Source organism: Capsicum annuum, chromosome 7, assembly GCF_002878395.1.
Source record: "Capsicum annuum cultivar UCD-10X-F1 chromosome 7, UCD10Xv1.1, whole genome shotgun sequence".
Classification (NCBI taxonomy): Eukaryota; Viridiplantae; Streptophyta; class Magnoliopsida; order Solanales; family Solanaceae; genus Capsicum; species Capsicum annuum.
Genome location: NC_061117.1, coordinates 111,141,388 through 111,151,622, shown reverse-complemented (window position 1 = coordinate 111,151,622; position 10,235 = coordinate 111,141,388). Strand labels below are relative to the sequence as shown.

Here is a 10,235-nt window from a genome sequence, read left to right as displayed (position 1 = left end):
CATTATGAGAATTGATATTCTTGATGAACTGAAAGTGATTGACAAATTATATGATGACCCACATATGAGTCTTTCATACATCCTGCATATTTCTTATAAATATTTATGATGATGATGTTTATACAACTGTATACACCCCCATATACTCAGTTCCTTTCCATGGTACTAACCTACATCTTTGGATGTGGGCTGTATTTTCTCAGAGTGTAGGTTCAGGTGCTCAGTTCCATGTTCGACGGTGATTCTTCAGGCACGCTGTTCTACATCCTCTGTTGTGGTGAGTCCTCATATTCCGAGGATGTGATGTCTGGCGTTGGTTTCACGGAATTGTTTACATTTGATAACTGAATATGAGTCAGTTGGGGAATGTCTCAATGGATCGCTGGTTTTATTGATTTTCTTTGAGGCTTGTCAGACTAGTATAGATGTTGGGAGTTGACTAATAAGTAGTATTTTGGTGTTTTTCTGAAATTCTTTTATTCTTGGATGATGATTACTCTGTTGATATTTGAGGGTTATTTATGGAAACCCCGTTGATTTGTGTTGAACTAAATAAAAATGGCTCAAAGGGTTAGCTTGGGGTTACCCGTAGCCTCAAGTACCGTGTGATGCTTCGGGACCATTTTCTGGGGCGTTATAAACTTGGTATCAGAGCCTAACATCTTAAGGTATCCTAGGGAGTTTGACAAGCCGCGTTAAGTAGAGGCTTGATCATCGGTGTGTAGCATGCCACATCTATGAGCAAGAGGCTACAAGACATTTTAGGAAAAAGTGTGATTCTTTCTTTCAAAAGTCTATCGTGTTTAAAGTGTCTCTTTTTGCTATTGATTTGTGCTCTCCTCTTTCAGAAATATGCCTCCACGTCGAGCAAGAATAAATAATGATGGTCAGCAACCTCAACCCGCTGACCCATTGAATGAAAACGTGTCTCATGCTGAATTTTGGGCAGCCTTTCAGGCGCTGGCCCAAGCTGTTACTGCAAATATTCAGGCCAACCCAGCCCCAGCTCCACAGCAGCAGGGAGGTAATTCAGCTGCTGCCAGGATCCGTGACTTCAAGCGGATGAATCTGCCGGAATTCTATGGGTCCAAGTCTAATGAGGATCCACAATTGTTTTTAGAGGAGGTGCAGAAGATTACTCAGGTAATGCATGTATCTGAGGAACATAGTATGGAGTTGGCTACGTATAGGTTGAAAGACCTTGCTTATGACTGGGTTATTGCTTGGAGAAAAGGTAGAGGTGAGGGAGCTATCTCTATAACTTGGCAAGAGTTCTAGGATGCATTCCTGGATAAGTTTTTCCCTTTAGAGATGAGGGAGGCAAAGGTGGAAGACTTTATGAACCTGCGATAGGGCTTTATGATTGTTAAGGAGTACTGTCTAAAGTTCAATCAGTTGTCCAAGTATGCTCCTGACTTAGTGGCTGATAATCAGGATAGTATGAGTAAGTTTGTGACTAGAGTGTCTAGTTATGTGGTTAAGGAGTGTAGGTTTGCTATACTAATAGTGAGATGAATCTTTCTAGGCTGATGACTCATGCCCAATAGATTGAGGTAGACAAGATTAAGGAGAGAGATAGAATAAGAGGGAATAAGAGAGCTAGGTCTGAGCAGCACGGACAGGGTCAGACGAGATCACAGAGAGGGAGTTGCCATCAGTATCAAGATTGTTTATCTATGCCAGCACCGTCATCTGCTAGTGCTCCTGTGCCTAGAGGTAGGCAGGAGCAAGGTAGCAGGTCATATGTATCCAGGTCTTCTGCCTCTATTGATTGTCAGACCTGAGTGGTCAAGTTTTAGTTTCCGAGTGCATTTGTGTTTGAGTGGTTTGGGAATTTTGTGTCACCCAAGAGTCATTTTATCTCTCAACTCAAAGCTAGAAAGCTTATTTCTAAGGGGTGTATTTACCATTTGGTTAGAGTCAAGACACTAAGTCTGAGACTCCAACTCTCTAGTTTGTTAACGTCGTCAATGAGTTTTTTGATGTCTTTCTGAATGATCTCCCAGGGATACCTCCTGATATAGAGATTGAGTTTAGGATTGATCTTCTTCCCGATACTCAGCCTATTTCTATTTCTCCTTACCGTATGGCCCGTGCAGAACTTAAGGATTTGAAAGAGCAACTCAATGATCTACTAGATAAGGGTTTCATAAGGCCCAGTGTTTCTCCTTGGGGTGCTCCTGTGTTGTTTATGAGAAAGAAAGATGACTCTTTGCGTATGTGTATTGATTACCGCCAACTAAATAAAGTCACCATAAAAAATAAGTACCCTCTTCTGAGAATAGATGATTTGTTTGACCAATTGCAAGGTGCAAGTTATTTCTTAAAGATAAACCTTTGTTCCAGATATCATCAACTCAAAGTTAGGGAGTGTGACATCCCAAAAATCGCTTTTCGAACTCGTTATGGCCATTTTGAGTTTCTTGTTATGTCTTTTGGGTTAACTAATGCCCTAGCATCTTTCATGGACCTTATGAATCAAGTGTTCAGACCATATTTGGATATGTTTGTTATAGTGTTCATTGATGATATACTAGTGTACTCCTATAGTGAGGATGAACATTTTGATTATCTCCGAACTGTCTTGCAAACCCTTAGAGATCACAAGTTGTTTGCCATGTTTAGTAAGTGTGAGTTTTGGCTAAGGTCAGTTGCTTTTCTGGGTGATTTCATTTCTTTCGAGGGTATTAGAGTTGATCCCCAAAAGACCAAAGCTGTTAGAAATTGACCTAGACCTATTTCTCCGACTAATATCCAAAGTTTCTTAGGTTTAGCTGGCTATTACCACCGTTTTGTTGAGGTTTTCTCCTCTATAGTGTCTCCTATGACTCAGTTGACCCAAAAGAAAGTGAAGTTCTTGTTGTCTGAATCTTGTAAGAAGAGTTTTTAGGAGTTGAAGACTCAACTCACTTCAGCCCCTGTTTTGACTTTGCCTGATGGTGTTGATGGTTTTGTGGTGTACTGTGATGCTTCGAGAGTTGGGTTAGGTTGCGTATTGATGCAGAAGGGTAAGGTGATAGCTTAGGCTTTTAGACAGTTGAAACCCCATGAGAAAAATTACCCCACCCATGACCTTGAGTTGGCTGCTGTTGTGTTTGCTTTGAAAATCTGGAGACACTATTTGTATGGTGTCTATGTTGATGTTTTCACTAATCATAAGAGTCTACAGTATGTGTTTACATAGAGAGAATTGAATCTTAGGCCGAGACGATGGTTAGAATTGTTAAAGGACTATGATATGAGTGTGTTGTACAATCCAGTCAAGGCAAATATTATGGTGGATGCCCTAAGTAGAGTGTCCATGGGTAGTGTTTCGCATGTGGTAGAAGGTAAGAAAGAGTTGGCTTGTGATGTACATCGTTTGGATAGATTGGGGGTTAGGTTGTTTGACTCTGCTGAAGGTAGTATAGGGGTTCAGAGTAGTTTTGAATCCTCCTTGGTTTTGGAAGTGAAGGAAAAGCAATACTTAGATGCTAGTTTGGTCAGACCGACGGATTCAGTCAAGGACCAAAAAGTAGAGGTTTTCTCCTAAGGGGGAGATGGTGTGTTAAGATTGCAGGGTAGATTGTGTGTCCCAAATGTTGATGATCTGAGACAGAGAATTATGGTTGAAGCGCATGGGATGCGATATTCTATTCATCCTGGTGCCACCAAGATTTATCGAGACTTGCGGGAAATCTATTGGTGGAGTGGCATGAAGAAAGATATAGTAGCATTTGTAGCTAAGTGTGCAACATGCCAATAGGTTATGGTTGAACACCAAAGACCTGGTGGTATGATGCAAGAGTTTAGTATTCCCACCTAGAAGTGGGAAGAGATAAATATGGACTTCATGATTGGTTTACCTCCTCCTTCTCGACGCCATCATGATTCCATTTGGGTTGTGGTTGATAGGTTGACTAAGTCTTCTTATTTCTTGCCTGTTCATACTTCATATACTACTGAGGATTACGCTAGATTGTATATTCGAGAGCTAGTCAGACTGCATGGAGTTCCCTTATCTATCATTTTGGATAGGGGTACTCAGTTCAGTTCGCAATTTTGGAAAGCTTTTTCAGAAGGGTCTTGGTACCTATTTGCTTTTGAGTTTTGCTTTTCATTCACAGATCGATGGTCAGGCTGAGCGGACCATCTAGACCTTAGAGGATATGTTGAGAGCTTGTGCACTTGACTTTAAGGAAAGTTGGGATGATCACTTACCGTTGATAGAGTTTGCTTACAATAACAGTTTTCACTCTAGTATTGGTATGGCTCCGTTTGAAGACTTATATGGGAGGAAGTGTAGATCACCCATAGGTTGGTTTGAGGTGGGTGAAGCGGCTGTGAGTGGTACTGATTCGGTATTTGAGGCTATGGAAAATGTTAAGTTGATTAGGGAAAGGTTGAAAACTGCGCAGAGTCGTCAGAAGTCATATGTAGATATTAGAGGAGAGATCTTGAGTTTGAAGTTGGTGAACTAGTGTATCTGAAAATTTCACCCATGAGGGGGGTGAAGAGATTCGGAAAGAAGGGGAAGCTTAGTCCCCGTTATGTTGGTCCTTACAAAATTCTTAGCCGTGTTGGTAAGGTAGGTTATGAGGTCAAGTTGCCTTCCAAGTTGTCCTCTGTTCATCCAATATTCCATGTCTCCATGCTTAGAAAGCATATTAGTGATGCTGTGGTAGTGGATTCCTCTGCAAGTGCTGACATTCAAAAAAGTCTTTCTTTTTATGAGGTTTCTATTGAGATTCTTGATATTAGTAGCCGAAGACTAAGGAACAAAGAAGTTCCCTTGGTCAAGGTGTTGTGGCGAAACTAATCTGTTGAGGGTGCAACTTGGGAAGCTGAGGCGGATATGCGATCCAAGTACCCGCACTTATTTTTCGCAAACTCCGATCAAGCCGAAGGTACCGTTCTTTCCTAAATCATGCACTTTTGATAAAATTTGCAGCCGTTTGGCTGTCATTTATTATGTGTTCAACTGTAGTTTCTTGAATTTATGCAATCTATGTTGCATTCGGAGTGAGAAACGATGTGGTGATGAGTCTAACGAATGGTTTCCGCTGTATGCTCTATTCCCTGTCTAATCTTGGCTTTTCAAGCGTCATTCGAGGATGAATGTTTCCAAGAGGGGATGATGTAATACCCCAAGAAATTTTTCGTTGAAATTTTGTGCGTAAACATTGGGTTTTATCTTCTAGAATTATTTATAAATTTTTCGTGCGGAATATCATAGATTATGACCCACCATTGCGTATAGTATCGAATAAGCTTTCCAATGGTATGTGGATCATCCAAAACGGACATCCATACGACGAGTTATGAATATTCTGATCGAACCATGAATAGTATTGAACAGTAAAACATGCAGGAAAAAGTATTGAGGCCTGGCGTATTTTTGCTCAAACTTTAAACGATCATAACTCCTTGTACATAATAATCTGTGTGATATATTAAAATCAACGGAAAGCTCTGCGAGTCCTCTATCCAATGAAATTGGTTTCATCCAATTTGTCTTTCGGAGCAAAAAGTTATGGTCGATCTACTTCAGCCTATCAAACGAGAATTTTTGGGTCAAATTCAAACAATCATAAATCCTCGTACACAATTATCCAGGTGAGATACTATATATCAACAGAAAGATATGAGAGTCCTCTTTCTAATGAAATTGGGTTCATCCAATTTAGATGTCGGAGTAAAATGTTATGGTTGATCTACTTCAGACTATCAAAATAGTCCACCAAAGGACAGATTCGAGAATTTTTATGATTTTTAGGGGCTTTTTGGTCATTCCCCCTAACCCAAAATCCGTCCAAACCCTATATTAAATCCTATTAGAATCATTATATGTTATATTTCATCAAATTCCCTCAAAAATAAAACCCTAAGCTCCTACATTCAACTTCAAGAACCTCCAAAGTTCACCATTAATTCTGTAAATTTATTCAAGATTCCAAGTTCCTAGTTCAAGAACTCCAAGAACCATCATTCAAAGGCACAATTAACATCTCAAAAATGAGTATCCATCTAAAGTTCATCATTCAAGGTATGTGGGGTTTTTTAACAAGAACTCTCTTTCGTTCTTGTGCCCAAAAGTAATTTTCTTTACAAAGGCATGATTTTTATTTGATTTTTACGAATTTGAAGCATGAACCCATATCTTATGATGATTATTATGAAATCTTGATGTTTATGATTTTGAAAGATGAATTTACATGTGTGAAGATATAAAGCATGAATCTTGAACGATATTTATCATGATTTTGATATTTGGGTAGTGAATCCCCATTGGAAATTGTATTTTTTTTGAGAAAGTGTGTGTTATAAGCACATTGATGTTGAATATTTAAGATATTTTGACTGATTTGACCTTTTAGTCTTAATGAAGTTGTTTTGAACTCGAGTGTGAAAGAAATCCACAACGTGGTTGATTTTGATAGATGGGAAGCATGATGACTCCCGATGTATATTTATATATTACTGAAATTGTTTTGTTGTGGATTATCTTTGAAATGATCTGAGCTAAGTCTAGGAGAAATCTTTAGCACCGAGTGGGAGGTATAAAGCAACCTTACTTCCCTAAAACTACGTGCCCCCATAGGATTGAGCCTAAGGCTAATTTATATAGTGATCACTAGTTTGTATGAATTTGATATCGATAGTCCTACTCCGCTAGCAAGGATAGGATGGATCTCCCCAACGTGGGTTATACGTTGGACTCCATGTAGCTCATATGGTTTATGTCGGTTATAGGATCTCCTAGTGTGTGTGTGTTTCCTTGTGTCTATGGTGAATGGTGAAGTGATTTGAAAGTGGAATTGTGAAAGTTATTCTTTCGAAAGATTTAAATGATATTTACATTATGAGAATTGATATTCTTGATGAACTGAAAGTGATTTACAAATTATATGATGACCCACATATGTTATTGTACTTATTTCATCCTCTCATGATTATGATGATTTTCTTCGGGCTATATGAGTCTTTCATACATCCTGTATATTTCTTATAAATATTTATGATGATGATGTTTATACAACTGCATACACCCCCATATACTCAGTTTCTTTCCATGGTACTGACCCACATATTCAGATGTAGGCTGCATTTTCTTAAAATGTAGGTTCAGATGCTCAGTTCTAGGTTCGACAGTGATTTTTCAGGCATGCTGTTCTACATCCTCTGTTGTGGTAAGTCCTCATATTCCGAGGATGTGATGTCTGATGTCGGTTTCACAGAATTGTTTACATTTGATAACTGAGTATGAGTCAATTGGGGCATGTCTCAATGGCTCGCTGGTTTTATTAATTTTCTTAGAGGCTTGTTAGACTAGTATAGATGTTAGGAGTTGAATAATAAGTCATATTTTGTTATCTTTCTGAAATTCTTTTATTCTTTGATAATGATTACTCTGTTGATATTTGAGGGTTATTTATGGAAACCCCATTGATTTGTGTTGAATTGAATAAAAATGGCTCAAAGAGTTAGCTTGGGGCTAGCCTCAAGCACCGTGTGACGCTCTGGGACCCATTTTCTGGGGCGTTACATAGGCCATTTAAGGTATATGTATCTAGGCAGTGAAAATACTTTACCTGTAATTGTTGCAGTGGATTTGGGTGAGCACCAGGGTTGAGGCACTTATATTAGTTCTTAGGAGATATAAAAGGGCTATAGGTTAGACTATTGCAGATATCATTGGTATTCCTACGAGTATTTGCACTCACAAGATTCAGCTTGAGGAAGATTGCACACCAACAATTGAGTAGAAACATCGCCTTAACCCACCGATGAAAGAAGTGGTTAAAAAGAAGATCATTAAATGTCTTGATGCAGGAGTTGTATACCCCATCTCTGATAGTAAATAGGTAAGCTCATCCAACGTGTGCCCAAGAAAGGGGGCATGACTGTAGTAGAAAATAATAAAAATAAGTTCATTCCACTCAACTTTGTGACAGGGTGGAGAGTTTGCATGGACTATCATAAGCTCAACTCATGGACTCTGGAGGACCACTTTTTGATGCCTTTTATGGATCAAATTCTTGATCGTTTGGCGGGAAGAAGTTGGTATTGCTTATTGGATGGGTATTTGAGATACAAATATATTTTTATTGCTCCAGAGGATCAGGAGAAGACGACGTTCACTTGCCTATATGGTACTTTCAATTTCAAGAATATGCCATTTGGTTTATGTAATGCATCCACCACCTTTCAACGGTGAATGATATCAATCTTCTCTGACATAGTGGAAGACACCTTTGAGGTATTTATGGATAACTTTTCAGTGGTAGGTGATTTTTTTGAGCTGTTTTTGGTAAATCTGAGTAGAGCATTGCAAAGATGTGAGGATTTCAACGTAGTGCTGAATAGGGAGAAATGCAAATTCATGGTGAAGGAGGGCATTGTTATTGGTCACAAAATTTTATCTACGGGAATCGAAGTTAACCTGGAAAAGGTCAAGGTTATTGAGAAACTACCTCCTCTTATTTCAGTGAAGGGAATCCATAGTTTTCTTGGTCATGAGGGATTCTATCATTGATTTATAAAGGACTTCTCCAAGATTGCAAACCCACTTTGCAAGCTTTTGGAGAAGCAGGCCATGTTCATATTTGATGTTGATTGAAAGAAAGCATTTGAATTCTTTAAGGAGAAGTTAGTTGATGCCCCAATCATTGTTGCACCGGATTGGTCGATGCTGTTCGAAAGCATATGTGATGCAAGCGGAGTGGTGCTTGGGGCTGTACTCGGCCAAAAGAAAGATAGGCTATTTTATCTCATCTATTATGCAAGAAAGGCATTGAATGAGGCTCATAAGAATTACACTGTTACTGCGCAGGAACTTCTCGCTATGGTCTATGCATTTGATAAGTTATGTGCTTATTTATTAGGGACCAAGGTAGTAGTACCTACAGACCACACCGCTTTGAGGCATTTGATGGCAAATAAGGATGCTAATCCAAGGCTAATCATATGGGTATTGCTTCTTCATGAATTTGACTTTGAAGTCAAAGATCAAAAAGGAGGTGAAAATCAAGTTCCAGATCACCTGTCCAGACTTGAGAGGGATCAAGTAGTCAAGGATGAGTTTGCAATTGATGTTACCTTTCCAAATGAGAAAATCCTGGCTGCTGCACTTGAAAGAGTACCTTGGTACGCAGACGTTACAAATTATATGGTAAGTAAATTTATCCCAAAAAATCTTTCTTTTCACTAAAGGAAGAAGTTCATCCATGATGTTACACATTACTTTTAGGATGATCTATATCTATTTCGGCTGTGTGCAGATAACATTATCAAGTGGTGTATCCCAGAGGTGGACACATTGAGTATCCTGGAAGCTTGTCATGCTTCTCCGATTGGTGGTCACCTTGAAGGTGACCGTACTACGAGGAAAGTGCTGCAGAGCGGTTGTTATTGGATGACCTTATTCAAAGATGCATATGAGTTCATGAGGAGGTGTGACCAATGCCAAATATAAGGGTCAATCATAAAGTACCATGAGATACCTATGACAAAAATGATAGAAGTGGATTTGTTTGATGTTTGGGGGATTGATTTCATGGGACCCTTTGTGAGATCTTATAGGTTGAAATACATATTGGTTGCCATCAATTATGCATCAAACTGGGTTGAGGCAGTTGGTTTGGTTGATAATGAAGGCAAAAGAGTGGTGGCTTTTTTCAAAAAGAACATCTTTTCCCATTTTGGAGTGCCAAGGACTATCATTAGCGATGGGGGATCCCACTTTTGCAACAAAACATTCCATGCTTCTTTGTTGAAATACGGTGTGAAGAAGCATAAGGTGGCCTCTTCATATCACCCACAAACCAGTGGGCAAGAGGAAGTTTCAAATAGGGAGATAAAAGCAATCTTTGGCTAAGACAGTGCATACGAGTAGAAAAAACTAGTCTCGAAAGCTCGATGATGCCTTGTGGGCATATCAGACTACTTTCAAGACACCTATTAGGATGTCACCATATTAGCTGGTCTATGGCAAAGTATGTCACCTTCCTGTTGAACTAGAGTACAAGCCTTTGTGGGCTCTTAAATGATTGAACATGAACTGGAAAGAAGCAACTGAGTTAAAGTTGGGACAATTAAATGAGATGGACTAATTCCATCTCAAAGCTCTTAAAAGAGCTGACCTGTATAAAAAGAGGATAAAGAATTACAAATATCAAAGAATAGATAAGAGAGATTTTTCAGCTGGTGATTGGGTGTGATTGTTCAATTCTCAACTTAATCTCTTTTCTAGAAAA

The 10,235-nt window shown here is 39.1% G+C and overlaps 1 protein-coding gene across 1 annotated transcript; it reads left to right on the top strand.

Annotated features, from left to right (window-relative positions):
- Nucleotides 1-8,197: 8,197 nt before the first annotated feature.
- On the top strand, nt 8,198-9,856 carry LOC124885756. The gene is made up of 4 exons (XM_047394008.1): nt 8,198-8,437; nt 8,624-9,151; nt 9,230-9,432; nt 9,562-9,856. Exons 1-4 carry the CDS (start codon nt 8,198-8,200, stop codon nt 9,854-9,856), a joined length of 1,266 nt encoding a protein of 421 aa, XP_047249964.1.
- Nucleotides 9,857-10,235: the final 379 nt, after the last annotated feature.

Excerpts from the sequence above, each read along its gene's own strand:
- LOC124885756 (XM_047394008.1), top strand. The coding sequence starts at position 8,198 with ATGATATCAATCTTCTCTGACATAGTGGAAGACACCTTTGAGGTATTT. Across the intron at positions 8,438-8,623 it reads TTAACCTGGAAAAGGTCAAG|GAGAAGTTAGTTGATGCCCC; the intron begins GTTATTGAGAAA and ends GAATTCTTTAAG. Across the intron at positions 9,152-9,229 it reads CAGACGTTACAAATTATATG|GATGATCTATATCTATTTCG; the intron begins GTAAGTAAATTT and ends CATTACTTTTAG.